Here is a 27,343-nt window from a genome sequence, read left to right on the forward strand (position 1 = left end):
GCTGGCCTCCTGTGAGAGAATGTATTTGTGTTGTTTAGCTGCCCATTCCATGGCCTGTTGTTATGGCAGCCTGAGCTGACTAAGACATACCCTTTGCAAATTACTTTATATTCTTTCACATTCTGTCCCCCAGATGCAATCTTTGTGGTGTTTTTCTACTTCATATGTGTTTTCAGCATTTAATTCTCTTTAGTTAGCAAGAATGTGTTGTGTTACAATGAGGAGAGAGAAGAAAATAACTAAGCTGTCTTTAATGCCTACTGAATGCCAGGTACTATCCGAAGTATTGTGCAAACACCATTCCCATTTCATAGTCTCATCATTCCTGTGAGGTGGCACCCCTTTCTTTCCAAATATCACACAGCCGTAGAACTCTTGCATGTGAACTCAACTGTGTGTGACTCCAAAATATGAGCTCTTTCCTCTGGGAAATTACTTATCCTTAAATCTTAACTACACAAAATAAAACTCTGATGTTCAAATGAGGGAGGAGGAGTGGGCCTATAGATAGAGGTATATCTTATAGTGAAAGATTAATATTTAAAAATGAAATCAAAGCCTGCTGTACAGTTTAAAGGTCAGTACGTTCTCAGTCCAAAAGCTATAAGAGGAAAACACACAGCTATCTACCCAGGACCCACGTTTATGCAAGAACAGAGACCCACATCTTACTCTTCAGATTTTTTAGCCGCAGAGCACAGCTTCGGGGCGCCAGTTTTCAAGACTCATCCTGCTCTGCTGGTTGAGAGGCTGCCAGATGCTCTGGAGGGCAGAACCCACACTTGCAAGTGCTTCATCAAGTCCCTAAGACATTGTTGGGACTCGTTTGAGGTTGTCAGGCGTGTGTGCTGACAGTTATTTTCCATAGAGATGGGAAGGACACCATGAGAATATGAAAGTCACACCTAACTGCTTATCAGCTCTACTCTGGGTAGCAGGCTCATGGGCAGACACAGACGTTGGGATCTCAGCTCTCTACTCAGCCCACCTCAGTCCCACCTCTGGCATAAGTAATCAAAGGGGGGAGGTGGAGGGCAAGTTTGGAGGTCTGGACCTGCTGCTTTGCACATAGTTCCTCCAAGTAATAAGGGATCATTCCATCTTCAGGTGCACAGGCAGTGTTTCAGGGGGGCCAGCAGAGTATAACAATAGTCCCGGTACTCAAAGCACCTTCAGATCAATTAGAGAAATAGGTGCCCTCGTGTCCAACAACTAGGGATCTAGGACCAGGCGCTGGGATAGTATGTAGACTATCATTACAATGACAGATGTCATTGTGGGCTGAGGTAAAGGAGTCCCAGGAGAGGACCTTGAAAGATGAATGGAATTTGGAAAGGATAAGGATGGCAGGAATTGTGGTACTTCGAGATGTCCATGTCCTAATCTCTATAGCCTATGAATATGTAAAATGGTAAAAATGTACTTTGCAAATGTGACCAAACTGAGGATATGGAGATGGGGAAATTTTCCTGGGTTATCTGAAGGTGCCCAATATAATCACAGGGTCCTTATAAGAGGGAGGCAGGAGAATCAGCGTGAGGAGTAGGAGATAGGACAACAGACGCAAGAGATGTGAGTGGAGCAGGGAAGGGACAACGGAATGCCGGCATCTCTCTCGAAGCCGACAAAGGCAAGGAAATGGATTCTCCCCTCAGAGCCTCCCAAGGGGAAACCAGACCTGCTGACACCTTGACTTTAGCTAATGAGACTGATTTTGAACTTCGACCCCCATAACAGTGAGATAATAAGCTTGTGGTAATTTGTTACAATGGCAATAGGAAACTAATGGGGGGGGGGGGGGGCGGGATTCAATTTGGAAAAGCAGCAAGATGAACAAACCCAATAGGCAGTGACTCTGCGTGATAATAAAGCCCCAGTCCCAGTATTGGAGTTGGGGAGAAGGATGAAAAGTGCAATGCCATGATCTGTTACTTTGCTAGGGCTGCCTTACCAAAGTACTACAGATTGAACAGCTGAAACAACAGAAATGCATTGTTGTTCAGTCCTGGAGGCTAGAAGTCCAAGATCAAGTTGGCAGGGCCGTGCTTCCTCTGAAGGCAGTGGAGAAGCACCTAGTCCAGGATAAGTAGGTAAGTGGGAAACTTGGAGAAAGGTACTCCCAGAGGTTGTGCTGACTGCTTAGCCCTGCCCAGATTGGGAGGTTAGTTAAAGCTGGCCAGCCTTCCAAAGACATTAAGCCTGTGCTCTCATCCCTGCATTCCACCTTCACAGAGCTCGGTCACCATGGGGGCCGCGGCAAGCTGGTTTTCGTACCTCTACCTCCATTGTGTCCTTGATCATTTCCTTTCAAGGGAATTAAAAGAATAATGATTTATGTCATTTTATTTTAAAAATAGGTTGCCTCATGTTGTTGTTTTAACCCCCCAAAATAAAAATAGATTGATAGTCAATTAAATACTTATTCATAATGCTGTGATTCTCAAATGCCTTTGTTATCCAGTGCAGGATAAGAGAAGCATTCATTAAATAAAAACTGAGAGCGCGTTGTGTGCCAGGCACTGTATTAGGCACTGGGAACCCAGCAAGGGTGAACTAGACATAATCCATGTCCTCAAGGGATTTTCAGACTAGGTATGAAGGCATAAGACGAGGTAACACTCACCACACAGATGGCAGATGCTACAGTGGACACACCTACAGGGTGTTTTATGTGTCCACTGAGGAACCCAGCCTGGATGGAGAGTTAGGAAGTGTCCTGGAGCAGATGCTGGGACGTTAGTAGCATTAAGCAGATCAGGGGAGTCTTAGTCCATTCACACTGTCATAACAAAGTACCACAGACTGGGTGGCTTATAAACAACAGCACTTTATTTCTCACAATTGTGCAAGCTGGGAGTCCAAGAGCAGGGTGCCAGCATGGTTGGGTTCTGGTGAAAACGCTCCTTCCAGGAGAAACCAAGATGGCGGCATAGGTAAACACCTAAACTGCTGCCTCGCACAACAATATCAAAACTACAACTAAAAGACAAAACAGACACCATCCAGAACCACAGGAAAGCTGGCTGAATGGAAATTCTACAACTAGAAGAAAAGAGGAAAGCACATTGAGACTCAGAGGAGCTGCAAAAGGCTGAGGTACGGAGACTCGCATGCAGAGAGGACGGGCGGCTGTGTGCACGGGCAGCTGAGTGCGTGGCTGGCTTTCTAAAGCAGGAGGGAGACAGAAGCTCCCGACTGCACTGAACTCCAGTCCCAGGCGAGACCCTGGGAAACCAGACTCATTCGGGGGGAATCTAGACTGTCAGGAAAAGAGAAAGCACACTGAGACTCGGGAGCTGCAAAAGGCAGAGGTCCAGAGGCTCACGCGTGCAGAGAGGACTGACTGCTAAATTCACGGGCGGCTGAGTGTGCGGCTGGCTTTCTAAAGCAGGAAGGAGACGGAAGCTCCCGACTGCGCTGAACTCCAGTTTCGGACAAGTTTCTGGGAACCCCGACTCATTTGGGGAGAAACTGGATTGTCTGGCAGCAGGCGAAACTCAAGGGCGGCTTTCTCTCAGAGGTGCTTGCAGCGATTACCAAGGGACACTGAGATCCAGGGGCCTCATAGGGCAGGGCTGACGGGAAACCAAGGCTGTCTGCTCCGCCCTGAAACTCTGCCCCATCCAAGCTGAGCACAGAGGCTTTTGCAATTTTGCAAGTCTTGTCTCATAAGAATGTCTCCAGCACAGAAGTTCTCCCAGCATAGACACAGCTGATCCTCACAGCCAATTGGCCTGGAGGTCAATTCCTCCCAGTGATACCAACAACAATCAGGACTTAACTACAACAAGGCTGAGCACACAGCCCACAAAGGGTTGCACCAAGAGTGTCAACCTCAGGTAACTGGGGAGGCTGAGCCACTGGGCTCTATAGGACACCTAGCACACAAAGCCACTCTATCAACTCAGGGAAGCAGTGAAAATGTGGAGACAAAGAAACAGGTCACAAATGAAAGAAATGGAGGAAAGCAAATGACTAGATAAAGAGTTCAAAACTATGGTTATAAGGTTTTTCAAGAATTTCCTAGAAAAGGAAGATAAATTTAGTGAGACCCTTGAGGATATGAAAAAGGACCAACTAGAAATTAAACATACACTGACTGAAATAAAAAATATTATACAGAGACCTAATAGCAGACTAGAGGACCGCAAGAATCAAGTCAAAGATTTGAAATACAAAGAAGCAAAAAACACTCAACCAGAAAAGCGAAAAGAAAAAAGAATCCAAAAATTTGAAGATAGTGTAAGAAGCCTCTGGGACAACCTCAAGCGTACCAACATCTGAATTATGGGGGTGCCAGAAGAAAAGAGAGAGCAAGATACTGAAAACCTATTTGAAGAAATAATGACCAAAAACTTCCCCTACCTGGTGAAAGAAATAGACTTACAAGTCCAGGAAGCGCACAGAACCCCAAACAAAAGGAATCCAAAGAGGACCACACCAAGACACATCATAATTAAAATGCCAAGAGCAAAAGACAAAGAGAGAATATTAAAAGCAGCAAGAGAAAAACAGTTAATTACCTACAAGGGAGCACCCATACGACTGTCAGCTGATTTCTCAACCAAAACTCCAGATGGGAGTGGCAACAAATATTCAAAGTGATGAATAGCAAGAACCTACAACCAAGATTACTCTACCCAGCAAAGCTATCATTCAGAATTGTAGGTCAGATAAAGAGCTTCACAGATAAGAAAAAGCTAAAGGAGTTCATCATCACCAAACCAGTATTATATGAAATGCTGAAAGGTATTCTTTAAGAAGAGGAAGAAGAAGAAAAAGGTAAAGATAAAAATTATGAACAACAAATACATGTCTATCAACAAGTGAATCTAAAAATCAAGTGAATAAAAAAAATCTGATGAACAGAATAAACTGGTGAATATAATAGAATCAGGGGCATAGAAATGGAGTGGACTGACAATTCTCAGGGGGGAAGGGGTGTGGGGGGTGCGGGAAGAGACTGGACAAAAAGCGTACACCTATGGATGAGGACAGGGGGGAGGTAAGGGCAGAGGGTGGGATGGGAACCGGGTAGAGGGGAGCTATGGGGGGAATAAAAGAGGAACAATTATAATAATCTTAACAATAAAGATTTATTAAATTAAAAACAAAAACGCTCCTTCAAGCTTCAGACTGGAGGGATCTCTGGGGGGGCTCTTTTATGAGGGCACTAATCCCATTCATGAAGGTTCCACCCTCTTGACCTGAGCACCTCCCAAAGGCCCCACCTCTTGATACCATCATCTCTGGAGCTAGGATTTCAGCGTATGAACTTGGAGGCAACCCAAACATCCAGACCACAGCAATGGGTTAACAGACTGTTCCCGAGAAGGGCCAGATGGTGACTGTTCTTGGCTTTGCAGGTGGCATGTTCTTTCCCAGGTTCTCAGCTGTCATTGTAGTGTAGTCCTGGCAACTGTAGACGATACGCAAATGATCAATGTGGATATTTCACCTAAACATTATTCATAAACACTGAAACATAAATTTCATATCATTGTCATGTGTCACAAATATTATTTTTTAAAAATATTTTTATATGTTTTAACCTTAAAAGCCAGTCTTAGCTGGCTGTCCATTACAAAAGCAGGTGGTGGGACAGACTGGGCCTCTGTCTTGGACATTGCTGAGCCCTGAGCTAGATGAGGAAGTGAGCAAAGCCCGCGTGAAGAGGAAACAGTTCGGGAAAGAGGCGCATAGGCAAATTCAGGAACTACAAGCAGTTGTTAAAGATTAATTTTTTTAAAGTTAAAATCATGAGTCTTATACAAATACTAGTATAAGGCACACATGTGCCAAAGATTTAATTTTTTAAAATTATTGTTTTAAAAGGGTTATTACATATTATGGCAGGTACCAACTCCCTAGTGGGTATAAGGAAAGATGCCAGACAACTCATTCTGTCTAGGAGCTGGGGAAGGTATGTATCTGACCTGGGCATTACAGGGGGTGGGGGTGGAGAGGCCGGGGGGTGGGGGTCGGGGGACCCACTGCCCTCAGCAGCGAATCAAGATCAGCAGCTTCTCTCTGAGAACTCTAGCACACCAGGACGACAGCTGTCAGGCTGTAACTCTAGTCTCGGGCAAAGATTTTACTTATTAATTAATGAGAGAACCAGTAAAACATTATAACTAATCTGAAGGAAACGTTTTAAGACACACACATATAAGCTATCAGAAATGCTGAAATCAGTTGATCGATGTCTATAAGGCAATGGCCAATTGTATCTCCACAGGACACAGTTTGCATTTCTGTGGACAAGAGTCGTTTGCATTATTATCACTATTCTAAGACTTAAAGTGTGACATAGCTGAAAGACGGAGATGACCAGGAAGGATGCACTACACAGGAAGCCAGTCTTTTTTTTCTCTCATTTCAAAGACTTTCACAATTTCCTGGCACAATTCAGTGATTGGAGGGAAGGGCTCTGGGAGGATTTGTTGTATGGCAGGCATCAACAACCTGGTCTAATTTATTACTTCTGCTTCTTCCTTATTAAATCAGTTCATTTCAGGGAAATTAGGGGAATTATTAAAATCTGTGTAACCATGGGCAAGTTACTTAACTTCTTTGTGCCTCCGTTTCCTCAGCTGCAAGATGAGAATAACTTAGTACCTACCTCACAGGGTCGATGTGGGGATTAAATGAGTTGGTATGCCCCATATGCTACAGAATACTTCCATTTCTCTGGACTCACTGACACCTCAAAGTGTGCTGGTGTGACCGTACCACAAAAGTGCCACAGCAAAGAATGAAACAACAGAAACGTGGCCAGGCACCACGGGCTGTTAGCGTAGCAAAGATGCAGGATGGTTTTCTTTTCCAAAAAGAAAATAGTTTTATTGCCTTTCCTGAACAATAATAAATGCTCGCTGGTTTGGCTCAGTGGAGCCACGTGTGGTTTAAGCTGAATTATGTAGGTTTTGGTTTCCTCACCTTGAGGGCAAAGAGAACTATAATTATCCATGACTCTTTGTTAACAGTTTTTACTTAGAAATGACATGGCTTGCCCAGCCGGTGGAGCTCAGTGGTTGAGCGTTGACCTATGAACCAGGAGGTCATGGTTCGATTCCTAGCCAGGGCACATGCCCCGGTTGCAGGCTTGATCTCCAGTGTGGGGTGTGCAGGAGGCAGGCAATCAGTGATTCACTCTCATTATTGATGTTTCTACAGGCAATCAGTGATTCACTCTCATTATTGATGTTTCTACTTCTCTCTCCCTCTCCCTTCCTCTCTGAAATCAATTAAAAATATATATATTTAAATATATATATATTAAAAAATAAAAAGAAACGACACAGGTTTCACATTATTAACATCTTAAATTTTGCTACATTTTAACACTTCCCTTTTAGTGTTGAAACACATTTAACAATTCTGACAAGAGTGATAAAAACTCGATGGACTTGAGTCCCCTGGCTCTCGTAAATGCCCTGTGAGTCCATCTACCTCCGTCTGATGACCAGACGCCAAGGCAGATTCTGAGCCGGGAGCTGCCAGCAGGACTCTGGCCCCAGTCCCTGTGGCTGTATGGATTGTTCCATCCTCCTCTGTAAGGAAAGGTACTAGGGAAGTTGGTTATAAAAGAAACTGAAGGGTTTTCTCCAGGTGCCAATGGGCTCTGCCTGGGGTCACGCTGAGGTAACACAGAGCAGCTGACTTAGCCTGCAGGGAGGGCTTTGCAGGCAGGCCCACGCCCACCAGCCCTTGCAGCTTTGACAGCAGGTGTCAGCTCCAGCAAGCACTGATCTTAGGTTTTCAGGTTCCCCGAATCTTATCAACAGCTGGTTGGCTATGCTTAGTGACCCTCCACGCACCCCATCGGGACTTGCAAGCCCCCTGGTGCCCAGTGAATACTGCTTAGCCCTCATGAAATCTCCTGGAGCCTGGACAAGCCCCTGTGGGTGCTGCTTTCTCAGCCCAGCCATTAAGTGGGGCCCCCGCGGGGGACGGGCCCGGGGTCACAGCTGGACAAGGGTCACCAAGGAGGAATTCTGGTTGAGACAAGGCTGCCATCTCTTGTTTTCTTTTCCAAAAAGAAAATAGCTTCATTGCTTTCCCTGAACAATAATTAATGATCATTTCTTCCCAGGCTGCCTACCTAGTGGTATGAAATGTTCGCTTCTCCCATATTTGAGTTCAACTAAATGCATAGAAGTGTGCACTTAAAACAAGTGGATTTTTAAATAATAATAATAGAAAGGAAGAAAAAGTGGATTTTATGGTATGTAAATTACACCTAAAGGAATTTGCCAGTTTTGTGACTAAGAAGAGGGGCTGGGATTCCATACTGCTGAACTGGGGGCTTGGGCCTGAGCTTCCTCTATTTCTCAGATGAGGGAGCAAGTAAGAACAAGAGTGAGTTAAAGGAGAGATCAGGAAAGATGTTCACATCAAGATTGTAGGCTTTCAGGTGATTTTATTTTCTTCATGTAAATGAGCATTTATTATTGTTCAGGAAAAGCAATAAAGCTATTTTCTTTTTGGAAAAGAAAACAAGTGATGCCAAGACCTCTGTTTAAGAAGAGCTAGCCCTCGCTGGTTTGGCTCAGTGGATAGAGCATCAGCCTGTGGACTGAAGGATCCCGGGTCCGATTCCAGTCAAGAGCATTTACTCCCCAGCCCTGGTCCAGGTGTGTGCGGGAGGCAACCAATCAATGTGTCTCCCTCACACCAATGTTTCTCCCTTTCTGTCTCTTCTCCTCCCTTCCACTCTCTCTAAAAATCAATGGAAAAATATCCTCTGGTGTGTTAGATTTCATCAAATAATTGAATCGATACCCCTTGCCCTGGGACCTGAGCTTCAGGCCACTTCACAATGGACATTCCCTTTCTCTTAGACCACATTCTACTTGCTAAGACCATTATCTCTTCCCTGCAGACATTCCCAGGATCTGGACCTGCACAGAGAATTCTCTGCCCAGAAAAAGCCCACCTAGAGTCCTTTAAAAATTTCTGACTCCCCATCTTTGGGTGCTGGCACCATTTTGGGGCCCAGCCCCTCTGGTATCCAGATGACCTAATCCTATCTAATAAAAGAGTAATATGCAAATTGACCATACCTCCTCTACACCCACAAGCCACGCCCACCAGCCAATCAGGAGCGAGTATGCAAATTAATCCAACCAAGATGGCTGTGGCCATGAAGAGAGCAGGAAGCTTGGGTTGCCCCCGGCAATGGAGGAAGCCAAGCTTTCTGCCTGCCCTGGCGGGCCCAGGCCTCCATTCAAGGCTACAAAGTTTCAAATATAGAAGATAAATGAATCCCAACAAAAATGGCTGTGGCCACGGAGTGAGCAGGAGGCTTGGGTTTTCCGGGCAATGGAGGAAGCCACGCTTTCTGCACACCTTGACTGGCCCAGGCCTCCACTCAAGGCTACAAAGTTTCAATTATAGAAGATAAATAAATCCCAACAAAGATGGCAGCAGCCACGGAGCTGGAGAGAGCAGGAGGCTTGAGTTGCCCCCAGCAATGGAGGAAGCCAAGTTTCTGCAGCCCTGGCCTGCCTTGGTCTCCGCTTAAGGCTACAAAGTTTCAATTATAGAAGATAAATAAATCCAACAAAAATGGCTGCAGCCACGGAGCGAGCAGGAGGCGTGGCTCTGCTCAAGGCTACAAAGTTTCAATTATAGAAGATAAATAAACCCCAGATACCAGGGCCTCCGCTTGGGTCGCTGGGGGATGTGGCCGGCCTGCAAACCACCACAGGCCCCTTGCCCAGGCTGCCCCACGCCCCAAGGGAACCCCAACCCTGATCCAGGACACCCTTCAGAGCAAACCAGCTGGCCCCCACTCATGTACCAGGCCTCTATCCTATCTAATCCTCCTATCTAATGAAAGAATAATAGGCAAATTAACCACCACTCCAACACAGAAGATGGCTGCCCCCATGTGGTCAAAGATGGCTGCCCCCATGTGGACACAAGATGGCCACCACAAGATGACCAGCAGGGGAGGGAAGTTGGGGGTGACCTGGCCTGCAGGAGAGGACAGTTGGGGGGGACCAGGTCTGCAGGAGAGGGCAGTTAGGGGTGACCAGGCCTTCAGGGGAGGGCAATTAGGGGCAAACAGGCTGGCAGGGGAGTGGTTATGGGGTGATCAGGCTAGCAGGCAGAAGCGGTTAGGGGCAATCAGGAAGGCAGGCAGGCGAGCAGTTGGGAGCCAGCAGTCCTGGAATGTGAGAGGGATGTCTGACTGCCCGTTTAGTCCCAATCCTACTGGGATCGAGCCTAAATGGGCAGTCGGACATCCCTCGAGGGGTCCCAGATTGGAGAGGGTGCAGGCTGGGCTGAGGGACACACCCCCCAGTGCACGAATTTTGTGCACCGGGCCTCTAGTATATTTTAATCCCTTACCACTTGGGCCTTGTGTGTTTCTCCTTCGATGATCCTACCATGGAGAGGATTAACAACAACAAAAAAGAGCTATCCTGAAAACTGCTTCAAATTAACTGGCAGACTAACCTTTTGATTTAATGGGCAAATTGTTGTTCCTGAAAAATACCTCCTCTCTGACAACACTCCAACCCTAAACTTAATCCTAGGAGGTAAACAATTAAGCCATTCTGAGATGAAGGCATATATCCTAAGAATATGCCATCAATTAACAGGAAAATAGCCATAGTCACCTATACATGGTTATTTGAAGGCAAATTTCTGAAATTTGAACAGTGCTGTCACTTTAATTATAATTTTTATTATAAAACTGGAGATACAGATATCAGGAAGAAATCCCTCAAGATATAATAAAATCATTAAAAAAAATACAGAAAGCTTTTTAAATGTATATATTTAAATAATGTTTTTTATGAAATTCCAATGTTTGAAATAACTTTAAATTACATGCAAATATTTAGTGTCTAGGGTTTTATATTTTGCACAATAATTTAAAAGGCTTCAGGGAGAATAATATTAGGTTAATAAAGCAGATCACAAACCGATCAAATAACAAACTGGAAAGTCCCTCCATTAAGTCCCTCCATTTTGCTTAAGCTCCCTGTTGGAATTTCTACCTAAAAACCAAATGCTGCTCTTTGGTCTCCTGCCACCTGGTGCTCTATGGAAGTTGTTGGTTTGTAAAAAGAAATGAAACAAGTAAGTTCAGCTGATACTGACTGCAGGCGTCCTCCTCTGTGTTCAGCCCTGAAATGGGAAAGAGATGATTCCGGTCCTCTAGGAGTTTGCTGTCCAGTGCGCCTGTAGGGAACAAAATTAAAACCAACAGTGGCATCAATTTAAGATGTAGCAATAAATAAAAACATGCCATTATATAACAAGTAAGATCCTTTGAAAAAACACTTCAGAAAGAGCTGAAAAGTCTATAAAATTAGTGTTTGGGGAACATTTGTTGAATCTATTCCCTAATTTGATACATACCTAGGTTGTGGGTTCAATTCCCAGCTAGGGCATATAGGGGAGGCAACTGATCAATCTCTCTCTCTCTCTCTCTCTCTCTCTCTCTCTCTCTCATCAATAAAAACATATCTTTCTGTGAGGATTAAAAAAGAGAGAGAGAGCCCGGCCAGTGTGGCTCAGTGGTTGAGCATCCACCTATGTACCAGGAGATCACGGTTTGATTCCCAGTCAGGGCACATGCCTGGGTTTCTGGTTAGATCCTCAGTGTGGGGTGTGCAGGAGACAGCCTATCAATTATTCTCTCTCATCATTGATGTTTCTATCTCTTCCTCTCTGAAATCAATAAAAATATATTTTAAAAAAGAGAGAGAGAATGGTGTATTCAGGGACTGAATATGTAGAGCATAGCTCTCATGGAGAGAGTGTGGAAGAGATGTTGTGGCCAGATTATAAACAGGTTTTGTTATGCACACTCAGAAAATCAGGGCATGTAAGTGAACGGGAGCCGATGAAGGTTTGTAAGCAAAAAATGTTACAAGCATAAGTGTGTGTTCTCTGGTGACAATGAGGGGAATAGCTAAGAAGAAACAAGGACAAGATTTAGGAGGCAACTAGACATGATGGCAGCCCCAACAGACATGTTGATGTAAGGCTACAGAACACAGAGCAAGTGGAGTAGAAAAGCTGGCTTACTTTCGGAAGCTGGGGGATCTCCTTCATAGCAGTGTTTGATGATCTCATCTTGGGAAAGCTAAGTTAAGAGTCAATCTGAAAATATAATGACTTAAAACATTCTGCTTTAAGTAATTGAGGTAATACAACTTTTTGGTCATCAAGACCCAGCCACAAAGTACTGAATTTGGTTTTTCTAAGCAAAATAAAACAGGTCAGTCAATAATATTTAGCCTTCTTTCTCCAACCTCATCCCCCCCCCCCCACTCCAGCCCACCCCCTACTGTTCCTGAAAGGATCCTAAGCGTAAACAAGCCAGGGAAAGGTAAGACCTTCTGACTGACAATCTTGAGTAGAAATAGTGAGAAACAGGTGCTGTTTCCAACAGAAGGGAACAAAGAAGGAAGCACCACGAGGACTGAGACTTTACCTCTGTCCGTTGGGTGATGCTCTGAGACCCAGGCTGAGCCCTGCAGCTTCTTTCTGAAAGGACACAATGGTGCTTTCGGTGAGGTACTCTCCGTGTCCCCCCCCCCACCCCGTTGCTGGTGGAAGTGGGCTTCCTGGGATGCCGTTGGAATAAGAATTTCTGGAAGCCCCACAGGAAAATGAGGTATCATGTAAAGTTTTATTTCTGTGGAATTAAACCCATGAATTTCCAAGGTCACATCCCCCTCTGCCCATTCAAGGAAACAGTTCCATTTTTGTCTTCAGCACGGCTAGACACAAAGCCACTGCCCAGAGTTTCCACTCCATATTCGCACAGTTCAGTCCAGCATCTGGGTAGGTTAGCTTGTGTTCCCAGCTGCAGTCCATTGTGCGTGGGGTCTGCATGGCCAAAGGCCATGAGGCTTCTAGGTCCACATGGCGATGGAAGGAACACAGGAGTGCAAGGAGGGAGCAAAGCAAGAGGAACAAGAGAGAGAGGGAGAAAGGGAGAGAGAGAGAATTCCTTTGGGGATTTTGTGTTTCTAAATATTCACAGACTTGCATGGGCTCCAGGCCTCTGGGCAATTATCTTTGTTCCCAGGTTAGACTGACAGGCAAGCGCCTTCTCTATGTCACCCCAACTTTACTCCATGTGTCCATCTTTCCTTTGTTGGACCTCTTCCCCCAGTGATTTGCAGTGATTTGTAGTGGTTCCCTGGGGAGTGAAAAGTTTCAGCTTCCTGGTGAACTGCCCAGATGACCATGCTTATAATGTCTGGTCTTCCCTTTGCTTTCTTCCTAATATTCATATTAATAACTGGCTAATTACAATGGTGACACCATTTCCAGCAAGCCACGGTCAAAGGAACGTCACTAATACCGCACCAAGCACCAGCTTGTGCTGAAAAAAACACAGGGACTTGGGGGAAGCAGCCGAAGAAAGAGCCAAGGCCAGTCCCGCTTTGTCACTGAACCCTATCAATGGCGTGGGGAGGCCAGGCTCAGAGATTTTGATTGTGTGCCTCAGGGGAATGAGAGGGAAAGAGAGAAATTAGGCATAGCTGAGGTCCCTGATTTACAAATGAGTGGGTGAAGATGTCATGAACTGAGATGGCATGGAAATGAGGGAGATGGACAGGTTGGAACAACAGTGAACATTGTATGCTTGAGGTGCTGGTGAGTCATCCGGATAGAGATTCAATCGGCAGTTGAAACATGAAATCAAAGTTCAGGAAGCAGGTGGAGTTAGAGTTAGAGAAAGAAGTGGTTTAGGTTATTAAATTACCCAAATGAGTTGCCTGAGGAATACACACAGAAATAGAAATAGGTGCTCAGGTGACAACGCTGAGGAAACACCAATGCTTAAGGCGAAGGTAGAAGAAGAGAATATTTTCTGCTTCATCTCCTTGGTTTCTGAAAATATAAACAACTTTGTTTGCTCGGTGACTTTCTGATATATTTGAATCCAATTAAATAATGGAGATATAAAACCTATCACCCCAATCTAGTAAGTACCTAATGGTATTTCCAGAACTTCACATTGTAGCATGCACTACCAAAGTATCCGGGTCATGGTGAAACCGAGAGACATTTTCCAAGACTGAGTGAGTTCTGAAAGACTGGCCTTATCCATCCTGAGGACGAACCCATGTTGTGCTGCGGCAACAATTATAGGCAAGGATTGCAGAGTCCTTGGCCCAGCCATGATCTAGCCTCTGGAACTTCTCATTTCTTTCTTTTTTCTTCTTTTCTGTTTGGTATGAGCCATTTCTTCTTTTTTGACAGATGCCAATATAAATCAATGAAACAAGTTTGTTAATTTTGTCTTGATGTTGTATCTGTTGAGATGTTTACTGCTCAAATTTTAGAAGTCAAAATATGCCATATACTGTCTCCCTCTTTCTCTGTAAGTTTCATCAGACACAGATTCCTTTCTGAAGGTAAATCCGGATGATCAAGCAAAAGACTCTACTAGTTATTGAATCATGAAAACGTCTGCATTTATCACTCTTTTCCAGGTTGGGAGTTTGCTTTATAAAGTATTATTATTGCAAGTAGGAAGGAAAATGTGTCAGAATAGGCCCATAATTTTCACCCACGTGAACTTAGAGCATCTCCCCAAACAATTCATTCCTTGAGAGGGCGTTGCACCTCCGTGGCTTTTGTGAGCACAATGTAAGCTTTGATTCTCTGTGAGTCTTCCTCCTGAATTTCACACTGTAGGAGCAACAAAGCACCGAAATCTTGGTTATAAATTTTGCAGGAATGTTGCAGTTTGCGGCTGTGGCCCCTGATTGCAACTCCCTGTAGTCATTGTTTTCAGAAGTTGGACACATAAATGACCATTTGCTGTAAAATCAAGCTCGCGCTCGCTCTCTCTCTCTCTCTCTCTCTCTCTCTCTCTCTCTCTCTCTCTCTCTTCCTCTGTGTGTGTGTGTGTAAGTCAAAACCTAAGGCAAGTAACTTTACAAAACACCTTTTTTGGCAGGTTTTGGAATACTTCTCTCTTTTTCCCTACCCTCAGATGCCTCAGGGAAAACATTTTCTACTTAAATTGACTCTCACTTTCAGGTGTGCCTTTACATGCCCTGCCTGCTGCCTACGCCTCTCCACAGACTCTCAAATCCCGGTAAGTCTTACCTTCGATCTCACTGGCAAGTTGGCATTTTTTGGATTAAGTGAAGGTATCAGCAAGCTCAATATTTGTTGGGTACATGGGGAACCAGCATAGCATATAATATATCAGAGCATAGAGTATAATCACTGTTTTTACAGAAGGATCAATAATCAGACATGCATATATCATACAGTACCCAATGGGAAGAGTGGAAGCTTAGTGCACAGCGGGATGCAGCCAATGACCTGAAGTTCTCTGTTCCTTGAAGGAAGCATGAAATGAAATGTTGAGCTGTACCATTTAAAATTGCGTATAGGTAAATGCTTACTTTATTATGGTGATACAACTTGTGACAAGTGAGAAAAAATTCAAATTCTATAGAACTGCCCATGTCTTCAAAATGTTTCTGTTAATATCCTAGGTGTGTGTAAATATTGTGTTGAAAAAAAATACTTTCTGCTGTAATTGAAAGGAAATAAGCTTTATAGCTTCCAGTTCTGCATTCCTCTCTGTGATGCAATTTAGGCAATGCAGCTGAAATATCTAATAATTTCTGCTGCAAAGTGGAAAAAGATATTACACAAATAAGGGAAAGTTAAACATAACTTTGTTGACTGAGCACAGCCTGCAAGTGAGGGCAGATGAAGTGAGCAGTCAGTAAATTAAAATCAATTAGCAATGCCAGAAAGTTATATATTTTACTGTCTATTGCCACCCTTCATACATTTTGAGAACTTTATTGCAACACATTATATTTTAAGACCTGAATCATCCAGCAACATTCATTAAACAACTAGAGGCCCGATGCATGAAGATTCATGCAAGAATGGGCCTTCCTTCCCCTGGCTGCCCGCACCGCCTTCGCTCTGGCCGGAGCTGCCTTTCCGCCTTCCCATGCTGTCCAGAGGCCCGGAGTGGCTGGGGGCAGGGCAGAACGCTTGTGTAGTCACCATGGCAATGACGTAAGCATCCCGCCCCCTGCCACTTGGCACCTGTGTATGCAAATTAACCCACCATCTTTGTTGGGTTAATTTGCATAGTCACTCCTGATTGGCTGGTGGGTGTCGCGAAGATACGATCAATTGCATCTTACTCTTTTATTAGTGTAGATGACCAAAATGCATCCACATGCTTCTCATCCAAAGAGGGGGTAAGAGTATATTTATTCATCCCAATTACTTTTACATGCATCACTTAAACTCACCAATGAATTTAGCAAGAAAACATTTCATGTAGCCCCTGTGAGGCTTTGCACATGTCAGCTCTGATAAACCAGGCTGAAAAGCAGCACCAGTTAAGTGGATAGCTTGAGGATGATGGTGTGGATGAGATTACCACGACACCTGAACTGTGCAGTATATGCCGTTGTGGGCTTCATAATGCCTATGTAGGTGTTTTCAGATAATAGAACTCCTAAAAGTTGCCAGACTTACTATAATGTAAGACTCATGTAGTTTGGGGCTTAGATCACCTGAAATGGGAAAGAGAAAACAGGGAGTAACACTAGAGCTGAGCAATTTATAGAAACAAAGGGTGGGATGCCAGGCCCTGACTAAGGGCACTGAAGCCACCTGCAGTTTCTCAGACTCAGCACTATTGATACTTTGGGTGGGATAATTATATGTTATGGGGCTGGGGTTGTCCTATAGAAGATATTGATTTTGGGGCATCCCTAGACCCTACCCACTAGGTGTCAACAGTATCCCTCTCCCTTATTGTCACAGCCAGGCATGTCTGCAAATATGGCCAAAAGTTCTCTTCAGGGAAAACCAACCCATTGAAAACCATTGCACAACACTTTTCTGAGAAGCAGTAAAGCTGATCTGGGCCTGAGATTTGCAGCATAATTACAGGGATCAGCCATAATCCACATTCACTGAGAAAGAAGTCAAGAGTTTATTTGCAGTAGGACATAGAAAAGCAGGCATGATTTAAATCCCTTTACCACATTTTATTGGATCATTTCAGGGAGAATACTTTTAGCAACCAGAATTAACCCATCTCTTCAGTTGCTGTGCCTCAGGCTTTCAGAGATAGCTGGATTAAAGGATGTTAAGCTCCAGTGTTCAATGGGGCCACTCCCATTCCTTGTGGGGAGAAAGAAAGCTAGGGACCCCAGCACTTCCCACCTTCTTCTTACCAGGCCCTGCAGAAGTCCCTGGTGTGAATGCTTTGGACCATAGGCCAGTGCTTCTGACTTGGAAGCTGTGACTCCTTCACAGGATCATTGCAGAAAGCCTAGTTCTAAATCAGTTCTAAGTGGAGACAATACTGGGAATGAAGCCCACTTCATTCCTGGGAATGAAAGTCCAGCTATGATATAAAAAAATTAGGACTAATGATGGGTGGTTATATCTATAGCCTTCTTTACCTCCCAAGCAATTTCTATTACAATATTTAAATTTTCAGATTTAAAGACAGCCCAGTTTCACACTGGGGCTCTGGAAAGCAAAAAAATATGAAATAGGGAAAATGTTAAGGACTAAAAGCCATAGACTAGGCCATGGGGAAAGAGGCAGGTAAAAGGTCAGCACCAGGGAACAACCAGGATTGGCAATTGATACAGGGATCTCAAAACCAAGGTTACAAAAACCACAGCAGGAAGGAGTGCGTCCAGGGCATAGCTGAGACTTTCAAATGGGGGTGGATGAAGTGAGGTTAGTGGAATAGCCAGTAAATAAAAGTCAAGCTAGAATGCTATGCATGCAATTAGTGTCACGATTAGGCACTGGTGTATTTTAACACACACAAAAAAATGCAAACTACAATTAATTTAAGTCAAATTTTTAAAAATATTTTTCTAAGTACTTATTTAAAATACATATTTACTGTTAAGAGTATTATGGATATCCCCCTTTTCCCCCCATCCCCCCTCTCCACCTGGTTCCCATCCCACCCCAGGCCTTCACCACCCTATTGTTTATGTCCATAGGTAATGCATATATGTATATACATTTTTTGTTAATCTCTTCCCACCCACCCTTCCCCCTTCCCTCTGAGATTTGTCAGTCTGTTCCATGTTTCCATGCCTCTGGTTCTATTTAATTCATCAGTTTGTTTTATTCATTAGATTCCTTGCTCATTTATTTTTATTTTTATATTCAATTGTCAATAGATATTTGTTATTGCCAATTTTTATTCATATTTCTCCTTCTCCTTCTTCTTCTTCTTCTTCTTCTTCTTCTTCTTCTTCTTCTTCTTCTTCTTCTTCTTCTTCTTCTTCTTCTTCCTATTATCATTATTCTTCAAGAATATCCTTCAACATTTCGTGTAATACTAGTTTGGTGGTGATGAACTCCTTTAGCTGTTTGTTTGTTTGTTTGTTTGTTTGTTTGTTTTGTTGATACTCACCCAAGGTTATTTTTCCCATTGATTTTTAGAGCAAGTGGAAGAGAGAGGGAAAGACAGAGAGAAACATAGATGTGAGAGAAACACATTGATTAGCTGCCTCCTGCACACAAGCCCGACCACGGCCTGGGCCAGGGAGGAGCCTGCAACCAAGATTCAAGCCCTTGACTTGAATTGAACCCAGGGCCCTTTGATCTGCAGTCCAATGCTCTCTCCACTGAGCCAAACTGTCTAGGGCTCCTTTAGCTTTTTCTTGTCCATGAAGCTCTTTATCTGACCTTCAATTTTAAATAATAGCTTTGCTGAGTAGAGTAATCTTGGATGTAGGTCCTTGCTATTAATCAGTTTGAATATTTCTTGTCACTCCCTTTTGGCCCGCAAAGTTTCTGTTGAGAAATTGGCTGAATGTCATATGGGCTCTTCCTTAGAGGTAACTAACTGCTTTTCTCTTGCTGCTTTTAAGATTCCCTCTCTTTGTCTTTAACCCTTGGCATTTTAATTATGGTGTGTCTTGGTGTGGCCTCTTTGGGTTCCTCTTTGTTTGGGACTCTCAGCGCTTCCTGGACTTGTAAACTATTTCTTTCACCAGGTAGGGGAAGTTTTCTGTCATTCTTTCTTCAAATAGATTTTCAATATCTTGCTCTCTCTCTTCTTCTCTGTTATCCATATAATGTGAAAGTAGGTTAGATGAAGTGGAGGATAGAATCAGCGATTTAGAACACAAGGTAGGAAAAAAAACACACAATCAGAGCAGCAAAGAGAAAAAATACTTTTAAAAAATGAGGATAGTTTAAGGAACCTTTGGGATAACATGAAGTGTAATAACATCTGCATTATAGGGGTATCAGAAGGAGAAGAGAGAAAGCAAGAATAGAGAACTTAATTGAAGAACTAATAAGCAAAATCTTCCTTAACCTGGTGAAAGACACAGAAGGTAAAAGACACACAAGTCCAGGAAGCACAGAGAGTCCCAAATAAGATGGACCCAAAGAGGCCCACATCAAGACACATCATAATTAAAATGCCCAAGATATTTTAATCAAAAATAAACCCAGACACATAGAAACATGAACAGATTGTTGAATCTCAGAGGGAAGGCAGGGCAGGGTGGATGGGAAGAGGTCAACCAGTGAACTTGTATGCATATATGCATAACATATGAACACAGACAATGGGGTGGTGAGAGCCTGGGGGTGGGGAGCGATGGGTGCAGGCTGGAAGAGGTTAATGGGGGGGAAAGGAAGACCTATGTAATGCTTTAAACAATAAAGATTTTTTTAATTAAAAATATTAAATGTCCAAGGTTAAAGACAAAGAGAGAATCTTAAAAGCTGCAAGAGAAAGGCAATTAGTTACTTACAAAAGAGCTTCCATAAGACTGTCAGCTGACTTTTCAACAGAAACATTTCAGATCAGGAGGGATTAGCATGAAATATTTAAAGTAATGAAAAGCAATGACCTACCCACCAAGGCTATCATTTAAAATTGAAAGAAAAATAAAGAGCTTTCCAGACAAGAAAAAAATAAAAGGAGTTTATCACCAAACCAGTATTATAAGAAACTAGTGGCCCGGTGCACGAAATTTGTGTATGGGGGGGGCCAGTGAGGGGGGGATGTCCCTCAGCCCGGCCTGCATCCTCTCCAATCTGGGACCCCTCAGGGGATGTCTGACTGCCGACCGGTAGTCGGACATCCCTCTTGCAATCTGGGACCGCTGGCTCCTAACCGCTCACCCGCCTGCCTGCCTGCCTGCCTGATCGCCCCTAACCACTCTGCCTGCCAGCCTGCTCGCCCCCAACTGCCCCCCCCCCGCTGGCCTGCTCACCCCCAACTGGCCCCCCCACCAGCCTGCTTGCCCCCAACTGCCCCACCCCTGCCAGCCTGATCACCCCCAATTTCCCTCCCCTCCTGGCCTGATCACCCCTAACCGTTTCTGCCTCAGCCCCACCACTATGGCTTTGTCCGGAAGGACGTCCCGAAGGTGTCCCAGAAGGTCCCCCAGTCTAATTGGCATATTACCCTTTTATTAATATAGATGTTAAAGGGTGAAGAAGAAGAAGACCTATTGGTAATCATTTTAAATGTAAATGGATTAAATGCTCCAATCAAAAGACATGGGTAGCTTAAAGGATAAGAAAATAAGGCCCATATATATAATGTCTGCAAGAGATCCACCTCAGAATGAAAGATACACACAGACTAAAAGTAAAGTGATGGAAAAATATATTTTATGAAAATAGAGGGGAAAAAGCTGGAATTCGATAATTTGCATTCTTTTTAAAAATATTGTTGAAAGTATTACATATGTCTCCCCCCACATTGGCCCCTTCAGCCCACCCCCACCCCCTGGGTTTATCTCTCCCCCCCGCCCCACCCCTGCCTTCTCTCTGAGACCCTGCAGTCTGTTCCATGCTTCTATGTCTCTGGATCTATTTTGTTCATCAGTTTATTTTGTTCATTAGATTCCACATATGAATCCAGGACAACTTCAGGATAATGTGCATTTCTAACAAGTTTCCAGGTGATTCTGATGCTGCTGGTCCAGGGGGGGACCAATATCTGGGTTTGCCCAGGACTCCGGGAGATTCCCAGGACCTGGGAACTTTCAGAGCTAAAAGCAGGAAAGTCCCAGAAAAATTTGTCACCTTACTAAGTCCATGAATCACACTTTGAGAATCACTGTTTAAGGAGATAAGATCCAATTTAGATTTGAAGGGTGAGAGGAGGAGGAATAAAGAATGCCCTCAAGTTTCTGGCCTAAGCACATTGGTAATGCTAGTGGATCCCAAACTTCGTTACATATGGAATCACCTGGAATCTTTAGAACATACTGATGCCAGGACCTCATGTCCAGGTATTCTGATTTAATTGGTATGGAATGTACCTGGGTGGCAGGGTGTTTAAATCTCCCTGGGTGATTCTAATGTGCAGCAAAGTTTGGGAACCACTGGATTATGCTCTTTCCTTAGAATGGACTACAGGAGGAGAGCAGGCATATTGGGCAAATTAATGAGGTTTAGGTGTTTGTGAGCCACTGGTGGTTCTCAACCCTGGCTACACATACAGGGGTCCTCAAACTATGGCCTGCGGGCCACATGTGGCCCACCGAAGACATTTATCTGACCCGCCGGGTGCTGCTGCCTGTCCTGCTTAGCAGCCGACTCGTCCCGGGCCCGCAGTGCGCATAGGAATTTGTTCATAGGTTTTTTTTTTTTAAACTATAGTCCAGCCCTCCAACGGTCTGAGGGACAGTGAACTGGCCCCCTGTTTAAAAAGTTTGAGGACCCCTGCTAGAATCCTCTGGGGAGCATCTTAAACACATTGACACTTGGGTCCCACGCCCAGCAATACTGATTGAATTGATCTGGGTTGGGCCTGAGCATTAGTAGTTGAAAAATCTCCCCAAGTATATAGCATAAAATATTATTCAACTTTAAAAAGGAAGGAATAAAGCATGCAGGCAGGAGTTCTGAATCCAGAACAACATCAGGATTTGATATTTCATGCTATCAAACGTGTAGCTGGGTAATTGACCGAAGCCACATGCTCTGACTGAGGAAACAGCAACAAGAATCCGCCACCTAGAAAAAGTGCTCAGGGTCAGGTGGCCCACACAGAGCAGACTTCCTAAGGCTCCATTCTGGACTCTCCTATAGGTCTTCACTAGGTTTTGTATGCGGTTATTATACAAAAATTTTAGATTTTTATAACAGATCTCACTTTCAGCTGGAGATGCTTCCAGAGGGCTGCCTCTCACTCAGTCATTGTCTTATGACATTGGACAGCTAGGATGACCCCCAGGCTGTGTAAAGAACTTGGATCACAGAGTGGGAAATTCGTCTAAAATTGGGCATGTCAAAACACTGTCAAAAGGTCTTCATAAGGAGCCTGGCATTTGAGTTTAGGAGGGTGGCATTCAAGGCAAAGGGCATGGGAGGAGGGTGCAACAAGCAGAAAGTGGTGTCCTAATGCTGGTGTTCAGGGAATGTGAGATTTGAGGGATAAAGATGTGGGGTTAATAAGATAAACAATTCATTAGGACAGGCCTTGAAGGCTAGAATGTCAAAAATAATTCTCACATGTAAACACATGAAAAATATTTTTATACTCACTACCATTCATATAAATACATTAAAATAATAACGATAAGGTATAATTTTTTGCTTTTTAAATTGATAAATATTTAAAAATTCTTAATACTCAATATTGGTAAGGGCTCAGGTCAACAGTGTTCCCATAGGCTGTTGATGAGAGTCTAAATTGGGACAAACTTTCTGGAAAAACAAACTGAATGGCAATTTGAACATCCAAAGCTTTACACACACACACACACGTATGTTCACATGTATATATGCATATGTGTGTGTGCTCTTTATGTATGCATATATATGTCTGTATACACACATGCTCTTTGATTCATTATTTCTACTCCATTTAATATATGCTGGGGAATAATTATGGATATAAACAAAGATTTAGCAAAAATATTTATAACAGGAAAATATTGGAAGCAAGGTACACATAAACCAATGGGGATTTGGTAAAGAAATTTTGATTCAGAGGATACTATCCAGTCATTTAAAACCAACACAGAAGAGCATTTTACCTTCTCTCCTTCCAACCCAGTGAGATGCATGTACACTTTCATCCATGTCAAGGCTCCCGCAACAGTGACTTGGGGAGCCCTCTGTCCAGAGGGGCATAGCTGAATCCACAAAGCGGTCACAGGTTTGGTTTGTGGAAGCCCCCAGTGATTCTGAGGCCCCGCTAGGTTGAAAATTGCTTATGTGAAAATACAGTATATTGCTGGTACAAAAAGATGTGTAGGATATATTGGTTGAAAGAAGCATATGATGTGATATCATTTTGGAAAATATGTATATGCAAGGAAAAAAGTGTGGAAGAACATGCAGCAAGATTTTGACCACTTTTCTCTAGGTGGTAGGGCTATGGATAATAATTCTTTTATTTCGACTGTCTGAATTTTCTGTTTTCAATAATGAGTGCATATTAATTGTATAATTTAAATTTTTTCTAAATAATGAGATGGGTAAAAGTCAGTTAAAATAAAAATATGCAAAGGAAATTATATTTGTTCCATATTATTTCCCACATATGATTGCATTTTGTGATTTCAAAATAGAAAACAAACGTATGTAAAAGTTGTATGTATTCTTTTTTATTGTTGTTATTAATCCTCACCTGAGGATATTTTTCCATTGATTTTTAAAGAGTGGAAGGAAAGGGGAGAGACAGAGAGAGAGAAACATTGATGTGAGAGAGACATACCAATTGCTTGCCTTCCGCATGCACTGGTCAGGGCCAGGTATCGCCCTTGACCAGAATCAAACCCTGGACCCTTCAGTCTGCAGGCCAACACTCTATCCACTGAGCCAAACTGGGTAGGGCTATGTACTCTTATTTTTTAAGGACTTGGGCACTATAGGTATTTTGTGTCCCTAAAGGATAAGAACCATCAGACAACTTTTCAAATCATTTACAATTGATGCAATGAATTGAGTTTATCAGTGACTGATTTAACCTCCTTTTTTTTTTAACCTAGCAGGATTGGAGTTAATCATTTCCTGACAAAAAAGAATGCAATTTCAACTGACCTTTCTTTTGCACCTTGGTGAGTATTAGTTGTCAAAAATCAATTTTCTGCTTGTATTAAATTGTTCTAAAATATTTAATGGAAATATTTTTAAACATATTCACCTTCTTTCTATACTGCTGTATATTTGCATGGCTCTTCTGTTGTATAATTGTCAAGCAACTAAAAAATTTCACTCAGATATGTTTACTCTCCACATATAGTAATTTCTATCACTCTTTCATGGAATATTATCCTCAGCAGATAAATAAAGTAAGATATTAAAGAAAGCAAGATACTTTCAGATTCATAATTTACAGCTATAATGCATTTCAGTTTTTAAAAATAGCTCTTCCTTGAATGTAGCCCTTGTCCCAGTGATGTGGTCCCAGCTTATAGGCAAAATTCCCTCTTCTCAATGAGCAGCAGCTCTGAGTTAAAAGGCCAAATTCTCTATGTCTGTGCTATTTTTAATAAGCTGAGAATAATTTACATTAGCCATAGAAAAGATGTTTCCAACAGTTACTCCCTTTGATCCGGACTTTTCTGTCTATGACAGACCTGCTTTTGGTTCCCGAGTACTAACTAACTTGCTTAGCATCTTCTCTTGAAAGATTCATACTGAATTTCTTCATGGCAGCAAACTTGAAGAATGTTGTCTTTTAATTTTGCAATTTTTAAACCCCAAGGCAATTTCCCAATTAGATTTCCTGATCATGCAGGAAAGAATAGCTCTAGATGGGAAATGCTAGTTTGTTCTCTGTTGAAAATCCCTGCCTCAGAGAGGTGAGTCACAAGCCGGTAGGAAGGAACGAGGTGTGTTAGGCTGCACCCCCAGGACTCTAAAGCTCAGATCCGGCCTCAGGTAGTCAGAGAAGAGTTGTCTCACCTACACCTGGCTTGGATGTTCTCTTTGGGATGAAACCAACATTCAAAATTAGAAGCAACCACTGAAGATGACTGTGCCTTCTCCCCAGCCTCGATAACGCGTGGCTTACACCTCGCTCAGACTCCTCCTCAAGGAACTCCCTCTCTCTGGAGGAAAGGTCTTCAAAACTAAATTAGCAGAAAAGTCTGAGCTGCAATACATCCTGGATTTCTAAATCCAAGGTACCCTGATCTAACCCAAATGTCTAGGTTTGCCTATGGTCAAACCATAAGCCAGGTTAACCCCACACCATCAGCTTGGGCACTTTCTGGTTCGACCCTAGGCATTCATACAAACACCGAAGGCTATCTGAACACTTTGTCTTGCAATCTGACTAAGGAAAACAAGAAGAAAAGTATCCTAAAACATGCATTGCCCCAGGTTTGGGGAACGGGATGCAAAGTGCAAACCTCATCTAATGTGCATTCTTTGGACTTTTCCTTACCCGTATAAATAATGCGTGTGAGTACATAAATGTATGTCTACAGCCTCTAAAACTCTGACGTGCACTCTAAGGTACATGAAAACATCTTATGTGTTTCAGAAAATTATAGCAATTTACAAAATTACTGAGAGATTATATAATAATGGTTATTTCTACAAAGTGATCCTTGGTTTTACAGAAAATTTGCTGTGCATTTTCTTTAAATGACCAGATCTACATTCATTCTTAGTAAGTTTCTATCTTTAAGTTGTATGTCATTTTTTAGGAAAATGTTGATTTTCTAAAGACATGAACATCTTTATTCTTCGTCTTTATTGAATTAGTTCCAGTGTAATAATTACCAATGTAATAATCTGGCAGCTGAAATCTCTAGCCCAGGAAGGATATTGCTCAGTGTATCTCCAGGCATGAAGCCTTAACTACTTATGTTTCAGGCCACTTTTTGCCAAGTATTTGAACCATAAGTTCATATTTGCACTTAGCATATTACATGAATAATAGTTAACTAAGTCCCAGAACATGCCTATTTTAGAAAAGTACACATCTGAATAAGACAAGTTTGGCCAAGTTATGTTATAAAAGCAGGTTAAATCTCTAAGGCAACGATTCCAATAAAAGACTTCAGGATGGAACTTGTCTAAAGGAATAAAACCCTGAAGGGAAGTCTTAGTTAATCCACATGTAGCATTAGCAGAGACTTTATGCCTGACCTTATTTTTAAAAGCCTCTGTCTTTTGGAATCTCAAATTCTAATTAGTTACTTGTCCTGGATGCCAATTCTATGAATAAATGGAGATCTGCATTTGGATGATTGGGTGAATAAAAGGTGAATTCATGTTAACCAATCTAGGATCATTTCTCATATAATGAAATAAAAACTGCATAATGGAACTAAGTTTCTTCTCGCATCTATCTCAAAGAAAGAGAAAGAAATGTTGGGCTTTTTTTTTTAGAAGAATAATCTTTGCAATGAGATTGAAGATAGAAAATTCCCTGTTCAAACTGACATTTGGTAACCTGTGAGGAAGTAGATATTATGTATCATATGATCTATGTATGTTTATAGACTGATAATAATAAAAAAATAACCAGATTAAAAGAATGCTTCATGTGGGAAATGTATGCATAAGAGAAAGAACATTATTTTTCAGAAGCCTATATTTTTGGAGGACAAGTTGAAGGAAAGAAATCCATTAGATATAAAACAAGTAAATAAAAAATTCTTTATTTATTTTTACAATTGAGAAAACTGAGAAGAAACCAGCTTAGTTCATAGTATGGTAATTTTATTTTTCCTTTAAGGCCAATCCTCTCACTCCTGTCTATTGAAATCAGGTCTTGGCATAAAAGGTCTCAGGGGAAAAGTACATAAGAGCAGCTGGGTCAGGTTGTATGTGTATTGTTTTAGAATGCAGGTTTATTTGATTCACTACCCAGAGGCTGGTGGGGTGATTTTGAGGAAAGAGAGAATTGTTTGGGTTTTTTACTTTTCGTTTTGAGATCATTGCAGGTTCTCATGCAGTTGTAAGAAATAATACAAAGATATCCCATATACCTTTCACCCAATTTCCCCTGTCTTGCATAACTATCATACAATATCCCAACCAGAAAATTGACATTGATATATAGTCCATTGACCTTATTCACATCTCACAGTTTTACATACACGTGTGTGTGTGTGTGTGTGTGTTTATCACAGGTGTAGGTTCCTGTATTCATCACCAGAGTTAAGATAGCAAACAGTTCCATCACCTTAAGGATCCCTAGTATTACCCCTTTATCTCCACCCCCACATCCCTCCCTGCCTCCCCAACTCCCTGACAGTCTATTCTCCATCTCTACAATTTTGTCATTCAAGAAATTGAATTATGCAGTATATATTGTTGCATATTTCACTGATTTTCACTCCTTTTTATTGCTAAGTACTATTCCATGGTATGGATATACCACATT

At 42.6% G+C, this 27,343-nt stretch overlaps 1 protein-coding gene across 1 annotated transcript in view; it reads left to right on the top strand.

Annotated features, from left to right (window-relative positions):
* Positions 1-24,022: 24,022 nt before the first annotated feature.
* The window catches only part of LAMB4 (laminin subunit beta 4), a gene marked incomplete at its 5' end in the record, with an annotated part of 107,783 nt that continues 104,462 nt past the window's right edge, over positions 24,023-27,343 (top strand). Inside the window, one exon of the mRNA XM_080665206.1 lies at positions 24,023-24,056. Within this exon, the coding sequence (XP_080521332.1) occupies positions 24,023-24,056 (34 nt within the window). The remainder of the gene's footprint in view (positions 24,057-27,343) is intronic.

This window comes from Plecotus auritus (assembly GCF_963455305.1).
Source record: "Plecotus auritus genome assembly, chromosome: 4".
NCBI classification, from domain to species: Eukaryota; Metazoa; Chordata; class Mammalia; order Chiroptera; family Vespertilionidae; genus Plecotus; species Plecotus auritus.